A 17,430-nucleotide genomic window follows, 5' to 3' on the forward strand; every position below is an offset into this window, starting at 1 on the left:
TATATATATATCACACACACACAGGTTCTAATGTGTTCAGAACCTTGAAATCTCAAGGGACACTAAACTCAGGAGTTATAACTTAAACATCAAGTACTATTAACAAAAATGTATCTTATTTTTTTTATCACTCAGCTGTGGATCCTCAAATCTTCTCTGCATTGCTGCTGATACTGTCCTTCCTTCTGGAGGGTGGCTACTTTTGTTCCCCATGGTCCATGTGTGTGTTGTAAAGCAGCCATCGCTTCAAACTCACTCCCATGATGGACTACAATCTCATGGTTAGTTCAGTACTAATTTGTATTGAGATTGTAGTCCATCATGAGAGTGAGGTTGGAGCGGTGGCTACCTTGCATTACACACAGGGACCATGGGAAACAAAGTAGCCAGCTTCTAGAAGAAAGGACAGTGTCAGCCCAAATTCATGAATTACATTTATTTTCTTCCTTGAAATGTTTACATATCAATTGCTAAGTGCTTTACATAAAAAGAACCATGTTTTCTCGGGCGATTGCAGCAATAGAAAAGTGGCACTACTCACGGAATGTTAGACAAGTGAAGAGTTGCTGAAGGTGGGAATATATTCTGGAAGTTTTTAGAGCCAGGCTTCTTGAAACGATGTAGAGGGGAGTTGGCAAAGTCTTTTGTTAGCCCTTGATCATCAAGCCCTTCCCGAGGTAGCTGGACTGTTTGATGTTTGGACAGTGTAACCCTGATAATTTTCCCATACATTTTCTGGCCATTGAGGTGGCTCATGGCTGCAAAACAACATGCATACTAAATACATTTGTAACATACAAAATTTGGGTTATAAATTGCATCCATCCCAAGCTATGCATATTTTTCAACCTATTTACTTACTAAATTACTTCCTAATTTCACATAAGACTAAATGTAATTTAAAAACGGTTATTAATCCAATTACAATCTGGAAGTGTGTCATCCAGTATAAGTAAACAAGTATTATCCTGGGGAAACGTAATTACAACGATTTGGATTTTACGTTGCAAAAACAGAACAAAACAATGACTAATTAAATTAGTGAGTGTTATAAACACAAAGTTAATTTGTGCTTTAATGCAAGCTGCTAAAAATCCAAACCTCCAATAATACTACTAAATAACCACAACTAATCTAGTGAGAATGCTCATCTATTGGGGAACATCTGTAACACGGTCTTACAGCAGCTTACCGACTTTTAATGCGAAAGAGACTATTTATTTTATGCGATAAAAGCTTCTGCCTTACCCTCTAACACAGTTTTCTTCCGAGTGAGATGTACACTCACGGATCAGCTTACAAGTGTACATTGTGAGCATTTCTTCGGTGTCACAATTAATTAACTCCTCTGTGTGTATGCGTGGTGTGAACCTGGAGGCCCACATATGGAGTACCCCACCTGCGACACTGGTCTTCGTATAGCTCTGGGTGTAGGGACTATTCCCCCAAATCTAGGTGCTCCTGGCTGAGGAAGTCTGTCTGCCAATTGTCTACACCTGGGATGTATGCCAAGGACAAGGCTGCAACATGAAGTTAAGCCTGGACAAGATCTGATCTACTTTTCTTGCAGCAGCAAGACTTTTGGCTGTTTCCTGACAATTGATGTATGTGCCACTGCCAGTACACTGACTGACTTTTCAGTAGCATAGGCCAACACTGCAGAAACAGGCACATTGCCCCAGGGATCCAGGATAGGCGACAAGACTCCAACTATGACCAAGTTCCCTGCATCAACAAGGTGCCCAGGCTGGCAACCATTGTGAAGATTCTCAAAAAGACAGGGAGGAAGGACTTTTCAGACTATAGAGCTGGATTCCTGTGCCACAAAGCTAGGCACAACCTGGTCCTCCGCATCGAACGAATCAGCTTGCTTAGGGGCCTGATTGATTTGTCCCATGACAGATTGTTGTGTTGTAAAGGTCTGGAGTGAAAAAAAGTCTTGCATAACTGTAGTAAAAACTTCAGCCAAGAGGGTAGAGGTTCCAGCCACACCCAACAGAGCTAAGGAGGACTCAGAAGAAGGCATAGACTCTAGGAGCCGGGGACAACATGATTCCAGGCTGCAGATGTCGACACCATCAGTAGGTGCGCTGCAAGCAGCCAGGAGCTGTTGTAGAGAGTGAGCTGGGGTTACCCAGTACAGGCTGATATTGGGCCTGACATGTCTACTCAAGTGAGACTTCAGAGACTGGGCAAACGCTGAGGCAATGCCATAAGCTCTGGACATGAAAAATGCTCAGCAACTAAGTTTTACCAGAAAGTATTTTGGAAAGGGCCCCATGGGAAACCCAGGGCCCGAAGATCACTTTCAGACTACAACATCCAGTAGCATGCAGACGTGACACTCCAGAAACAAGTCTAAGGATTGCTACAATTGAAGAAAAGTTTAGCAGTGATGTAGAGAAGAGTCTAAAGTGCTAGCAAAAATAGGTTAGCCTTTTACACAGCAGAGCTAAGAAAAAAATATCCATCCTTCTAGAACACTAGTAAAAAAAATTTGAGGCATGCTGGTAGTAGTAGGGGTTATCCTGGGCTGGTTAACAGTTATATGTTTGCCAGTGTCCAAACCTCCTGAAGGTTTCAGGATGCCAAGTGGTGGGGGAAGAGATCGCTGACAGCGTTGCAGGAGGCGAAACTCTCCCCCTGCGTTAGGATGGAAAGCAGTGTGATCGTTAAAAAGAGGCCGGCATGGAAAGATTCAGCATGGAAAGCTGAGTATAAACATTCAGCAATCAGCTGAATATTTGTAAAAAACTGGACATAGTGTGAGTTACTATGTACCAGTTATGAATGAATGGGAAGTGATCTTCAGCAATTCCTGTTCATTCACAATTGCGGACATAGTATCTCATACTATATCCACAATGTATGAATGAACAGGAACATTCAGTATAGAGGCTTGTTCATTTAGTGCTGGGGCTGCAGAAAAAGAGCTTTAGGACTCTGTCCTCCGCAATCTCTTTTTCTATTTCAGTCTAATGCTTTCAGTCTACAATCCCGATACACAGCTACAAAACAAATTTTGTGGAAAATACCATGCTTATGAACAAATCTAAACCCCTTTGGACCAGTACCCACAGGTTTTAAGTGGATGGGACCTCTGAGTAGATTCTTCACATTTCTATAAGCAAATAAAAAACTTCCAGCACAGCCTACTTCTAAAAGGCATTCTGGTTTCATATACATCTAATAGGATGCTATATTAAGCTCTTTCTGACAAAGCAGTACAGACTTAAAAGTGACACTAAACTCAGGAGTAAATCTTAAAAAAACACTGAAGCACCTTAACTATTAAAACTGTACATTATTTGTGCATCACATAGCTGTAGATTCTCAAATCATGTCTGAGTTTGTTCCCCATAGCATGTGTTGCAAAGTAGCCACCACTCCAAGCTCACTCCTGTGATGCACTATAATCTAACATTTAGTGTACAAATTTGTATTGAGATTATAGTCCATCAGATGAGCAAGCTTGGAGCAGTGGCTTCTTTACACACGGAAAAAAAATATCCCCCCTCCAGAAATAAGGACAGTGTCAGCACCAATTCAGAGATGATTGGAGGATCTACAGCCGAGTGATACACAAATAAGGTACAAAATATTTAAGATACTTGAATGCATTTTTAAGATTTAACTCCTCAGTTTAGTGTCACTTTAGAATCCCGACGAAGGATTGAGCAGTGTAAACCTTCAGTGCTTAGTCGAAACCTTCACTGCTTAGTCGTTTAAACCTTTACGGAAAAGGCCAGCAATATAACACACAAAGAAAATACAACAAAACCTCTCTTACCTAGCTGGGACTGGTTTCCATCAGCCATCTGTATAAGCGCACTGTCTTTCTTATTGTACAGAATCTTCACACGCTGCACATCCCCATAAACACCTTTACATCAGATTGACAGAAAAGTAAATGCAAAAACAAAAAAACAAACAAAAAAAACACGTAAACTGAGGTCTAATGAACTACATTAAGATCATTTGAGACAACCAGACACCAAAAGTATCATTCAACCAGTCCTGACATTCACAAGAATGAAAAGCAGATCAAGTCTTGAACAGTGAATTTTGGATAAGAATATATTTTATATACCCTCATAGCTATGTGAATGACAACAAAATTAAAGACCATGCAAAATAAATTCACATGCATTAAAATAATGCGTCTATGGTGAGAAGAAAATAAAACAAAAAAATAAAAAGAGGAAATAAGAAAAAAAAAAGCAGAAAATAAAAAGAAAAAAATACTATTCAAATTTTATGCTAAAGTGCTAACTATAAAAAAAAAGTGAAATAAAAATGAAATTAATAATAAAAGTATAGTGCTAACAATAACATACCGAAGAGGGTAAACAGACTTTGGGGCGAAACCATCTTTAGAAGGAGAGAAGAGCAAGCAGCGTAAGACAAGAAGAGAGAAGAGTCGAGGAAGAGCGGAGATGAACAGATCATCCATAACGAAGGGTGGTTCCCGTAGAATGGTGAAGGTGGTCATGGATCATGGTTCAAGGCAGTTAATTGGGGCAAGTTGGTCCGAGGAACATATTGTTCAAGCAAAGAAGCATGAACATAGGGTTTGAGGGGGAGGGTGAAAACAGACACAGGATATGGGAAGAGGTTTGACAGCAGTGTTTGGAAGACATTGAGGAACAGGAAGAACATCACACACAGGGGGGATAAGGATGTAAAGGAGTAAGGGGGTAGGGTAGGAGATGATGCAGAACAAAATAAAAAAAAGAAGTGGGGAGAAAATAAAATAAAGGTCAGTACAAAGGAAATGCAGGAGTTTGGTCAGAAAAAATGGTTGGCTTATGTATTGTACAAGAAGAACTAAAATGTAGTCATCCAAGACAAGTATGGGAAAACACATTCATCTGAATACATAGTAGTCATTTGTTTTGACACAGGGAGGGAACGGAGTAGAAACAGTGTAAGTTTTATATTTGAGTGCATGTAGCACACTTAAACTTTGAAATGTTAAGGAAATCTCACATGGATGGCTAGCGAATCATTCAAACATGCAGGTGGTAAAGACTAACACATGACCAATGATTACCATATTCAGCACAGATATGGACTGCGGATTCTGGACTGGAGGCAGAAAAATGTGTTTCTACAGGTAAAAACATACCAGTCAGCATAATGTTCTACACCATAATGCTGATCAATGAAACAATAACTGTGTACCCTTAACAGTTGTCACCTAGGCCTCGCACAAGCAAAAGGCCTTTCGTATGCAATTTCTGATTAAGAGCAGCTACTGACAACTAGTCACTTTTTCTCTTTTGCTAGCGCAGGATAAAAAATGAAATAGGTATGCTAAGTGGTTGCTAGAGGGAAATCTATATTTCTTAGAAGCTTTATGTGCTATGCCTAATATTGTATTGTGGTAAGAACACTCTCAACTGTCAGGGGTATCTAGTCAGAAAACCAGTTTGCCTGCCTTCAGTCTAGAAGGAAAGAAATTTAACAAAAATAAAATTACAAAAAAAAAAATAGCCATCAAGATATCCTGGCAATCAAACTTTCCACATTTAATACCAGAGTACACAGCACCCAAACAGAAATGAAGGAAGAGAGTAAATGGCAGTTTAGGGATAGGAAAGACAGGTATCAGAGGAAAGATACAGCATTAGAGAAGGTTAGAGAATGCCCAGTTACTGCAAAGAATAAGAGATTACTAAGACAGGAAGAGAGCTTCATCAAAATCTTTGGTAGGACCTTGAAAGAAAAATGTATTAGAGTAGTTGATACAAATAGAGATTTGTATAAATAAAATACAAAAGCAAAAATGGAGTATGAAACAAAACTGCCAATTAAACAAAGAAAAATTAAAAACGTGACACAGAACGTAATGATGACCAGTACAGCTATGCACAATAATAAAAAACTTTACAGATGGAGTGAAATGTATTGCAGTAAATGGCCTAAACCTTAAAGTTAACTGAAATACATGCAAGTCAGTAGAGATAGCGAGTGTAGTGTGTACAACTTATCTCAGTGCACCCACCAGAGAGCTGGGTGTAAAAGATTTTCTATATACTTCCAAGGGTCCAAAACCTTGTGCAGGCAAAGGAGGCAGTTAGCAAATGGGACTCAATTCTTGGCAAGAATTAAATCAGTGTAGTTAGTGAAGCTGTCATTTTGTAATTATACCGGTAATTTGTGTGCATTTCTAGGTAAAATAAAAAAAGGAGTTTTGTACTTACCATAAAATCCATTTATTTTAATAGTTATTTGAGAGACACATAAATTCAGACTGTTGGGTTATGCTGCTGCCTAAAGGAAAATTTAGAAACTGAAACCATGCCAGTCCGATATAACCCCTTCTACATTCAGCATGCCTTAGTTTTGTGGAAAAGCAGTACCAAGAGCATGGCAATAGACAGATCTGTGTTCCTCAATGAACTACAAGTTAGATTTTATGGTAAATACAAAAATCCCATTTTAGCATTCACAGAGGGACACATATGAGACTGTTGGGACAATAAAAAGCAGTCCAGCTAAAGGGTAAACACAGACACAGCATGCAGGCAATTGAGGGAGATCTCCTTCGGATGAACTGGAGCCAGGCGGAGGTGATGTCCTGGTTAAGGTTAAAGGTCAAAACTACCTTAGGTAGGAAGGAAGTTCTAGGCCTCAACTCCACCCTGCCCTTGTGTAAAATTAAAAAGGGCTTTTACAGGATAAAGCTGTCATTTCAGACACTCACCTTGCAGAGTTGATAAAAAAGGGAATGCAACCTTGTGGGAGAGCGTGGAAAGTGGAATATGCCTCACAGGTTTAAAATTACAGTTTCCGAAGTGCAGAGAGAACCAAATTCAGATCCCACAGACTCACAGGGGGAGTGCGTTGGTGAAGTCCCATAAACACCCTGCACAAAGGTCTTAAAGAATGAGAGACTAGCAGTCTCTGGAACAAGATTGCAAGTGCCGAAATCAGACCCATGATGGTATTGGGAGGCCAAATGTTGACCCGGACCCATTTCCAGAAAAGACAATATTAATCTCACGCAGAATATCCTGTGCAAAAGTCTATTCCATCTCATCAAGTGAAGTATGCTTTCTATGTGTCAGGACAGACCTTGAGAAAAGTAGACTTTCTAGCATTGTAAAGGTGGCCATACACCTGCCGATTACCGTACGATAATCGCGGGAAATCCCGCGATCGTACGATAATCGGCAGGTGTATGGAAGTCGTGCGACCGTTTCTACTGTACGGTCACACGTCTTTTGTCTTACGAGCATGTTGGAAAACCAGCCGAAAATCGTATGATTTGACGGGTTTGTTGCGTGCTCGTAAGACAAATGCCGCTCGTAAGACAGGTTTGTTGCGTGCTCGTAAGACAAATGCTGTCAAAGCCTGCAGCCGTAAAGCAGGACAGAAAACCAGTCCCTGATGATCTGGAAGTGTCAATGGATCATCTGCAAGGAGTATGATCTGGTTGGAGTATCACATCCACCTGGGCCAGCCCTATGAAGATCACAGAAATGCCCTCCATCTTGACCCTGCAGAGCAGACAAGGTATAGTTCAGGCTGTACTGATCCCACTGAGCCACCGCTGCCAGGAGATCCCTGTACATGGAGACAAACCTGTCCAGTTTGTTCAGTGTAGTTCCACTTTTGCACTCAATTTTGAGAAAGCCCCGCTGTTTCTTATGTGTTCCCACTCACAAGGCATTCCAATATTTGTTTTTTTAAATATATTTCTTACCTTTTAGCGGTTTCTTTGGTTTAGGCCTTTGTGCAGATCCAATGCTACTTTGAGGAGTTTGAAAGTGAAACTAAAGTATCAGACTAAGTTTCCTTTTATAAACCCACAATGCCTCAAAAGATTTATCCCTTTGTTAGGACAGTGTTCAAATCTACCATTGTGGGATATCTGGAAGACCTGTTAACGGAGCAGTTAGCACAGGTTCTGGCCAACAATGTAGCTCTAAGTGTCCAAATTTGAACTTTCAGAAGAAGGTTCACATCAGAGTTTTTCATCCTCACGGGAATCTTCAAATTCTCCTCTCTTTGACTTGTACTCTTTAGTCTAGGATTTACCCAATCCTTTGCTTCTACAGACGTTTCTGAGATCATTCAAAAAAACAAACAGAAAAAAAACAAACCACAATGACTTTTCCAAAACATTGTCCAAAGGAAGAACAGATTTTATAGTCAGACCTTTTTTTTCTTACTGCACTAAAAATTTAAAAGAAAATGTAGTGTATTTTCAGAGAGCACATTTTTAGTTATCGCAGTGTTTACCTTAAAGCAATTTTTATATCACAAATTGCTTGCCATTCAATATTTTTGTTATTGTATTATATGTAGAGATTTGAGTTAGCCACTGGGTAAATGGCCACAAAGGGAGTGAAATGGTTCTTAATGGTTCAGTTGACCCAGACTTCACACACAGAATAGATCTGTCACACTAGACAAAGAAGGAAACAAAGCCCAAGTATGTAACAAGCAAATGTGCAATGGAGGAAACAACTGCCATTACCGGACCCCATGTTTGTCTAAGGGGAATCGGATGTAAACAGACACGTTTACCCCCGATCAAGCACGATCCAGTCCGGTGAAATGGAGCACTGTTCCGTTTGTTTTTCCGGACCTGGCCGGAGTCAGGGGTAACCGAGTGTAAACAGACACCCACCCGTTTACACACGATTGCCCACAGACTTACATTGGGCATCCGATCGGGTACGCGTTCAAAACTGACCAGACCAGACCAGCAATGTGAAAGGGGTCCAACACTTATTGACTATAAATTATTGACATCAAGCTTTTCTGATACAACCTGAATGGTTGCTAAATCATGTTCTTTCTTCAGATATTTTATAAACCCCAAAATAATCATAATGAAAACTAAGCAAGAGGGTTATAGTTTGGGCCTGTGTCCACGGGCTTTTGTTTTCTTCAAATACCAAAATATAGGGGAATGCAAAATTTGCACCCGATTATAAATTCTGAATGATCTCAGAAACGTCTGTAGAAGCAAAGGATTGGGTAAATCCTAGACTAAAGAGTACAAGTCAAAGAGAGGAGAATTTGAAGATTCCCGTGAGGATGAAAAACTCTGATGTAAACCTTCTTCTGAAAGTTCAAATTTGGACACTTAGAGCTACATTGTTGGCCAGAACCTGTGGTAACTGCTCCGTTAACAGGTCTTCCAGATATCCCACAATGAGGACACTCTTAGAGCTCCCCAATGCTAGTACAGGGGCCAGTACCTTGGTGAACACCAAAGCTAGACCCAATGGCATGGTCACAAACTGAAGGGCTGATGACCAATAGCAAAGTTCTGGAAAAATAGGGACATGCAAATGTGCGTCTTTCAAGTCTCCCTGCTAGATTTAGACTATGACAGACATTTAGGGCCTTGAGATCCAAAATAGAGTGGAAGCTTCTTTTTGGTTTAGGAACTCAACAGGTTGGAGTAGAACCCGTTGCTTCAGAAGACCTGAAGGGCTGTATGGAGCTGCTAATTTATGCAATGACAGAAGCAGTATGGAAGACACGAACCAAGGAGGGTGTTCAGTTTGAATTTCTTTTTTCCCCACTTTTTATAATTTTTTTTAAATAATTGTATGTATTATTTTAGACATTTTAATTAGTTTCATGGAATTAAAATAACCTGAATTGGAAAAAACTCCAAGCAAATACAATAGAATTATTGCTGTCGCAAAACCTGGCAATACTGGACGTGTAGTGCAAGCATCATTTTCGAAAGTAGGTGCACCCGACTTGCGATTCCGTTCGTATGCACACATTCACGGGGGATTTTACATTTATTTTTTTTATTTACCTTTATTTTTTTTTTACTTCATTGCCATCACATGGGGGAGGGTCAAAAGTCCCTGTGTGATAGCACACTGGAGGAGACTGGTTCCCTTTAAGGTAACATTAGGTGTCTATTGTCCCCTAGTGTAACCTTTCAACTTCAAAGGACTTTTTAAGCACACATGGCTTGAATAGCGTCAGCCAGGGAATGATAGGCAGGCAGGCAAGCGTTTGGGAATCAACTAATCGATAATAAATAGTTGACAACGATTCTCATTATCGATTAGTTGTTGCAGCCCTAAAAATTACCTACACATATTGCGAAATCTATGCAACGGTTTGTGTGCATTTGTAACCCCTGCCCTGTAATTCTGGGCAGCACTTTAAACCGACGCACAATGAAGAAGTGGTAAGAGGTAAGCTTTATTCTGTTGCAATGTTACTTCAAAGCAAAAAATAGGGGAAATGTAAAAATCAATTAACTGCTGCGAATTGATAAACGTCTCCCAAATGGCATTTGCTGCGAATTCCCCTGACAAAGCAGTGCTTCAAAAACAACCACTTAGTCATAAAATCTGCCCAATAGTACCAAGGGGCAGAGAGAGAAAACAGACTGTTACACTATGCCCAAGCACTGTGGTGTTGTCCAAAAAAAAAAATCAATCAATTAAATCCCTACTAGTGAAATCACTTGTGTCGTGAAGGCACAAAAGTCTGAGTTAAAGAAGTATTATGGGCAGAGTGAAACACACTCATCCCCATAGTTAGAGCCGACTTGTGACATTGCAGATGTCATGTCAGCACTACTGATCGAGAACTGATTGATCACAAACCGCTGATCACTCAGTTCACAATTTTCTCCCTGCAAAAAGGGTGACGGTCAGTCACCACTCCCCGCAGGGATTCCCTCGCCCCCTCTCTTTGCCGCCAGCGCTGACTGGAGGGACAGACGGGGAGGGAGCGGGCACAGCTGGCTGTGCCTCTGTTGACAGCTGTCAATTAGGCAGCGGGGTGGATCCCGACAATATTTACCTACAGTGCCTCGAATATATATAAATATATAAAAACCAATCACTGCAATGACCACCACCATCTGTATACAATAAAGGTGATCGGACCAACCAGATTCAAATTTAAGAAATTCAAGCTTGTTACATAGTTTTCATTTTCTCTCCACACATTCTGTGGTTAACAGATTAGAACTGTTAAATTATTTCAAAACAAAAAGTTGAAGAGATTTCTTGAAAAAAAAGATAGGGGAGGATAAAAAAAAGTGTCTATGAGTAATGTATGTCGTTTGTGTTAAGACAGATTTGCTTCACTGACCTCTTCATTCAGATTGCTAACAAGAAGAACAGTATTTGCACTCGTTGGAACACCGTGCATACCAACACGGCTTGCAGCGGCAGCAGCCGCAGCAGCTGCAGCATTTGGTATCCCCAAAGGACTTAATGCACCAGGAACAGCTGCAAAAAGAAAACAAAAAATACATTAAAAGGGAAATTAAAAACAAACAAAAAAACAAACAGAAAAAAACCAAACCACAATGACTTTTCCAAAACATTGTGCAAAGGAAGAACAGATTTTATAGTCAGACCTTTTTTTTCTTACTGCACTAAAAATTTAAAAAGAAAATGTAGTGTATTTTCAGAGAGCACATTTTTAGTTATCGCAGTGTTTACCTTAAAGCAATTTTTATATCACAAATTGCTTGCCATTCAATATTTTTGTTATTGTATTATATGTAGAGATTTGAGTTAACCACTGGGTAAATTCGCTACTAAAATGGCTTAACATCTGTTGATAAAATGGCCACAAAGGGAGTGAAATGGTTCTTAATGGTTCAGTTGACCCAGACTTCACACACAGAATAGATCTGTCACACTAGACAAAGAAGGAAACAAAGCCCAAGTATGTAACAAGCAAATGTGCAATGGAGGAAACAACTGCCATTACCGGACCCCATGTTTGTCTAAGGGGAATCGGATGTAAACAGACACGTTTACCCCCGATCAAGCACGATCCAGTCCGGTGAAATGGAGCACTGTTCCGTTTGTTTTTCCGGACCTGGCCGGAGTCAGGGGTAACCGAGTGTAAACAGACACCCACCCGTTTACACACGATTGCCCACAGACTTACATTGGGCATCCGATCGGGTACGCGTTCAAAACTGACCAGACCAGACCAGCAATGTGAAAGGGGTCCAACACTTATTGACTATAAATTATTGACATCAAGCTTTTCTGATACAACCTGAATGGTTGCTAAATCATGTTCTTTCTTCAGATATTTTATAAACCCCAAAATAATCATAATGAAAACTAAGCAAGAGGGTTATAGTTTGGGCCTGTGTCCACGGGCTTTTGTTTTCTTCAAATACCAAAATATAGGGGAATGCAAAATTTGCACCCGATTATAAATTCTGAATGATCTCAGAAACGTCTCAAAGTGATGTTAAACTGATGCAATCGACAAGCCCAAAGACCACCAACAAAGGCCCTTAAAATAATCCAGTTTACTGTTATTAAACCAACATTTCCTAGGTTTTAAATGTTTGCATCCATCCCTCAATTTTATGTGTTGGAAGCAGAAAATAATGGGCAAGCATAAGGTTTTGAGCGACTTTGACAAGGGCAAAATTGTGATGGCTAAATGACTGGGTCAGAGCAACTCCAAAACTGCAGCTCTTGTGGGATGTTCCTGGTGGTCAGGACTTACCAAAAGTAGTCCAAGGAAGGAAAACCGGTGAACCAGCAACAAGGTCATATGCATCCAAGGCTCATTAATGTACATGGGGAGTGAAAGCTGGCTTATGTAATCTGATCCAATGCAATAGCTACAGTAGCTCAAAGATGTCTGACACAGTGCATTGCAGTTTGTTGCATATGGGGCTGCGTAGCTGCAGACCAGTCGGTGCCCATCATGACCAGTGTCCACCGCCAAAAGCACCTGAGCACCAGAACTGGGCACCTGAGCATCAGAACTGTACCATGGGGCAATGGAAGAAGGTGGCCTGGTCTGATGAATCACATTTTTGTTTACATTATGTGTGGCAGTGTGCATATCTGTCATTTACCCAGTACCAGGATGCACTTGGGGAAGAAAGCAAGCCATTGGAGGCTGTGCGATGGTTTGGGCAATGTTCTGCTGGGAAACCTTGGGTCCTGTTTTTTTATGTGGACTTTGACACTCAACACCTAAACATTGTTCCTGACCAAGTACACCCCTTTATAGCAAACTGTATTCCTTGATGGCAGTGGCCTCTTTTCTGCAGGATAATGCACCCTGCCACACTGCAAAAATGGTTTGAAACACAATGAGTTTGGGGTCTTGACTTAGCCTCCAAATTCTCCAGAAACTAATCCAAATGAGCATCTGTGGAAATTGCAGGACTTAAAAGATCTGCTACTGATGGCCTGGTGCCAGATACCACAGCATACTTTCAGAGGTCTAGTGGCATTAATGCCACGATGGGTCCGGGCTGTTTTGGTGGCAAAAGGAGGACCTACTCAAAATAAGGTGGGTGGTAGTGTGTGTTCTTTAAATTTTCTGGATATGGAACAGTCCCCTAATATGGCTGCTACAGATTGTCGCATCAACGGATAACTTTTAGGGGTATACAGATACTAAGATCTTTTAGGAATAGAGGTCTGGAAAAACAGTCATAATAGCAAGTACTATATCATACCAGTACCTAACTGCACTTTTAACCTACTTTCTACAGCAAAATACTGATTGTATCAAGGCAACCTACCACCAACAGTTTATACAATCATATTTTTATGACAGGGATGTTGTTACATTGCCTAGGCCTATGTAAGCATTCCAGCAGTCAAAATCTGGATGAAAGTGACTGAAATTTCTAGAAAACTGCTGCATGTATAGCCAAAGTTACAGCAAGGTAAAACAATTTACAGAAGAGTCAGTGAATATGAGCTGCTGTTTAGAATTTGCTGTCACAAAGTAATCGGATGTGAGTATGCCCAGATGCACAGCCGCTCGCATCCTTGCCATTTATATAAACAGCTCTCATCGCCACCATATTAGGATAACAACGCAGGAACCCGAGACAGAGCTCCAGCAGCACCTTAAAAAGAATAGCACACTGTGAGGGAAAAAGGAGTCATAAAACACCTGATAATTAAAACAAACCATATTTGCATCAGAGCTGTGGGATATTGTAAAGAAGCCCATGCATACCTAGAAGAGAGGTTTCCTTTGCAAATGCTGCAGCAATAGCTGGGTCTAATGCAGGTTGTCCATCTCCAGATGGAAGGTCTGGACGGGTGTAGTCCCGACTTTTGTCATTATTATATTTTACGTTAAGGTTTACCAGTTTTGAAAAGTCAATCCGAAGGGTGCAGCAGGCATTGTAGATATTTTGTCCATCTAGTGCCTATTATAGAGCAAAAAAAAAAACAAACAGCAAAAACTTAGACAAAGGTACTCAAGAAGAAACAAACCTTTGCTTACCAAATGGATGAACAATAATTTTTTTTTTATTTGAAAAACCAATTACATTTAAAGGAACTTGACTCATACCGCTACATGTCCCATGTTAACGTGAACCTGACCTGGCCTAAAAAAGGCCCAAGGTGACGGTACAAAAATGAAAGCATCTTGTTTTACCTGCAAGTACCCGTCACAGCCTTTAAACCAATCTCTGAGGAACCCTTAGAATCCTTAGCCCGGGGTGTATACAGGTTTTTGACTTTTAAAGTGTATTTCCTCTTTTGCAGTCAAATTTAAGAAAATCTCTCCATATGTTTGTTATGTTCCTATTCACACAGCATGCTGAAAAATAACTTTAAAATAAAAAAAATCTTACCTTTTAGATGTTTTTCTACTATGAATACTAATGAATGAGAGAGCTTAAAACAGAAATTGCAAAGCAGAGGCATTTCTATGAGAATATGAACAGGAAAGCCAACAAAAGAATTTGAGTTTCTGTTTTCATATCCATCAACTGCATATACCGGCTTCATTGCTGGCATATGTTTTTTTGAAATACCTCTGCAAAGGTGGAAATGGGCTTTAAACTGCAAGAAGCATTTTTACATTTTTTTTTTTTTTCAGCTTATGCTATGTGAATGAGAACATGTAACAAATAATGTAGAAAATAGGCGTTATACCAATTGACCTGTGAAAGTGGAAATACACTTTAAGCCAAGAAAAGAACTGGTAATGTCTGGGATTAGGCAGGAATCTAAAAATTTGGTTGATAAATACTATACCTATGCAGGCTTATTGTTGAAGGATTTATATAGTCCTATTATTTAGCTTCATCTTATCTTGACACTTGACATGTCCAGGACAACATCTCCCTATTAAACTATCAGATTTAACACACGACACTCAGAAGATGGTAGGAGAGGTCAGACAACTGTGAAGTGCAGTATATGTAAAACCCAATCACTACAATCTCATATATGCCTTAATCATGTTAATGCAATATCAAAAGTCAGCTTACATTAAAATTGTACATATTGATTCTGCCATATGGATCCTTGTTTGGCTACTTCCTGTTGCAGGAAGACAACTCTTTATCCCTGTCTCCCAATTGTGCTCCTGAGTTGTCACTCTGCCATATAAAGTTCTGAGAGAGACTACATGTGGTAATTTCAACAAACATTACATAAGTTTGCTTCACCGCTGTCACCATCAGGAAACTCTTTCAGAGAAATGCCATGCAGCAATTGCTGAAGTTCATGCATGTAAAAGGAAGAAACTGCAAAGGAGCTGCAAAGGATCGGAAGCAAATGGATGCATAAAAAAGAAAATGCAAGTTTTTATTATACACAGTGCTGTGGCAACCAAATGTTATTTAGTTAGCACTTACATCTTTATCACTATCACTGCCCAACAACTGTTGTTCCCATAGTTCTATTTTTGTTAAGACCTGCCCCCTGCAATTTAATTGTCCACTAAGGGGGTAGCAGATGTGCTGGTAACTGGTAGGTGTGGGACTTCTTGGGGAAGTCAAGAGTCTAGCATCCAATGGGCTTCCACAGGGACTAATTGAAGAATAACACCGGATTCAACGTTGGCATTCTTTAAGCCAGGACAGGTTCACTTTAAAAATTTTACTGCAAATGTACTTACCAGTTTTGCTTGTTGGGCATTAGCTGGGTCTCCATACTGTAGAAGGGCTTGAAATTGATTGTTTTTTGTGAAAGTGATTATCTTCAACACAGTACCAAACTTTGAAAATATCTGAGGCAAAAACAAGAGCATCAAAAAACGGGGTTGTTTTTTTAATAACCACAACAAAGAGTAGTGCAAATAGGTATCACTGTCAGTTCTGTAAAAGTAATCAGGCTGCTCTACAGCCGCCCAGACCACCTTTACTAAAACACCTTTAACATGCTGCTAAATAACAGAAACAAGCTCACTCCTCCAGCAGTAGGTTTTGTTTGACCACTTCCATGGCTGGGCAATCAGGACATGCCCAAAGAGTTCAAGTGGTTAAGATGCATCTTCACCTACCTGGTGAAGGACGTCAAGGGTGACAGGGTAGTACATGTTGTCAATAATTATTCTCAGGACAGGACTCTGTGCTGAGGACATTGTGGTCTCACTTGCTGTAGTAGTTCCTGCAGTGGAATTTGTAGACTGAACTGCAGATACAGCCTGAAGTACTGCTTGAGCACGCTGAAACGGAACGAAAAAAAACACACAGAGCTTACAAAATGGTAGTTGTCGAGAGTAAAACAGTATGGTATTGGAATGAAATAAAGTTGAACTTTTCTATTGAGCAAAAAAATCCAATTCTCATTCGTTTATTTTTTTTTCTGCATGCTGTAACCACTTGAAGACCAGGTGTTTACACCCCCTTCCTGTCCACGCCATTTTTCGGTATTCAGCACTGCAGTACTTCGACTATTATTCAGCCATGCAACACTGTACTGAAATGAATTATATACTATTGTTTTGGGACACATAGAGCTTTCTTTTGATGATATGTAAGCAGCACTGAGGTTATTTTTTACTACATAATGAAAAAAGTACCAGAAAAAAATCCATAAAATGTTTTCACTTAACGTTATTGCTATCGCATAGGGGGCTAAGAAGCACCCTATGTGATCGCAATAACCGCCGTGCAGGTCCCGCGCCAAAACAGCTCGGGATTGGGGGGGCACACACACACCCACAATACAAGTGACCAGTGGGACGCACGAAGGCCGGCTGGCCGTTTAATTACAACGCGGTTACATTAAACTAATTATACTGAAAAAAGCAGGGCTAAATTACTGCACATTTTCACACTGAGATCCTTTCAGGCATCCACAGCAGTTCAGATGACAGCTGCCCTGTATGTTAAACTGTGACCTTAAAATTGCCTAATTCATGAAATCCAGACAAACCAAAGCCATTTCACACAGAAAATTGTCTGCTTCCCTTTTCCAGCACAGCCTGGTTGTTATGAGAATTCCACTTCTGTGCCACTTTCAATAACTGCTCCAAAGGGCAGAAGCCACTAACAAGAACCACCCTCTAAGACAGCATGGCACATTTCTGTTCGCTTTAGATAATTGACAAGTAGCACAGAATATATGTACTGTAGTTGAAATTGCATGTAATGACAATATCATGAAAATACTGCATGCAGGCAAATTAGCAGACCCCCCCCCCCCCCCCTTTTATCAACAAGGGCGATGTCTT

The 17,430-nt window shown here is 40.3% G+C and overlaps 1 protein-coding gene across 2 annotated transcripts in view; it reads right to left on the reverse strand.

The window, feature by feature from the left end:
* The window catches only part of PTBP2 (polypyrimidine tract binding protein 2), a 49,628-nt gene that overhangs the window by 3,810 nt on the left and 28,388 nt on the right, over positions 1 to 17,430 (reverse strand). For both annotated transcript variants that reach the window (XM_018562380.1, XM_018562381.1), the window contains 7 exons: positions 16,255 to 16,419; positions 15,871 to 15,981; positions 13,969 to 14,164; positions 11,095 to 11,234; positions 4,338 to 4,371; positions 3,791 to 3,883; positions 542 to 758 (listed from right to left, as the gene is read on the reverse strand). In XM_018562380.1, coding sequence (XP_018417882.1) covers positions 542 to 758; positions 3,791 to 3,883; positions 4,338 to 4,371; positions 11,095 to 11,234; positions 13,969 to 14,164; positions 15,871 to 15,981; positions 16,255 to 16,419 — 956 coding nt within the window. The remainder of the gene's footprint in view (positions 1 to 541; positions 759 to 3,790; positions 3,884 to 4,337; positions 4,372 to 11,094; positions 11,235 to 13,968; positions 14,165 to 15,870; positions 15,982 to 16,254; positions 16,420 to 17,430) is intronic.

This window comes from Nanorana parkeri, unplaced genomic scaffold (assembly GCF_000935625.1).
Source record: "Nanorana parkeri isolate BGI_ZX_2015 unplaced genomic scaffold, ASM93562v1 scaffold575, whole genome shotgun sequence".
NCBI classification, from domain to species: domain Eukaryota; kingdom Metazoa; phylum Chordata; class Amphibia; order Anura; family Dicroglossidae; genus Nanorana; species Nanorana parkeri.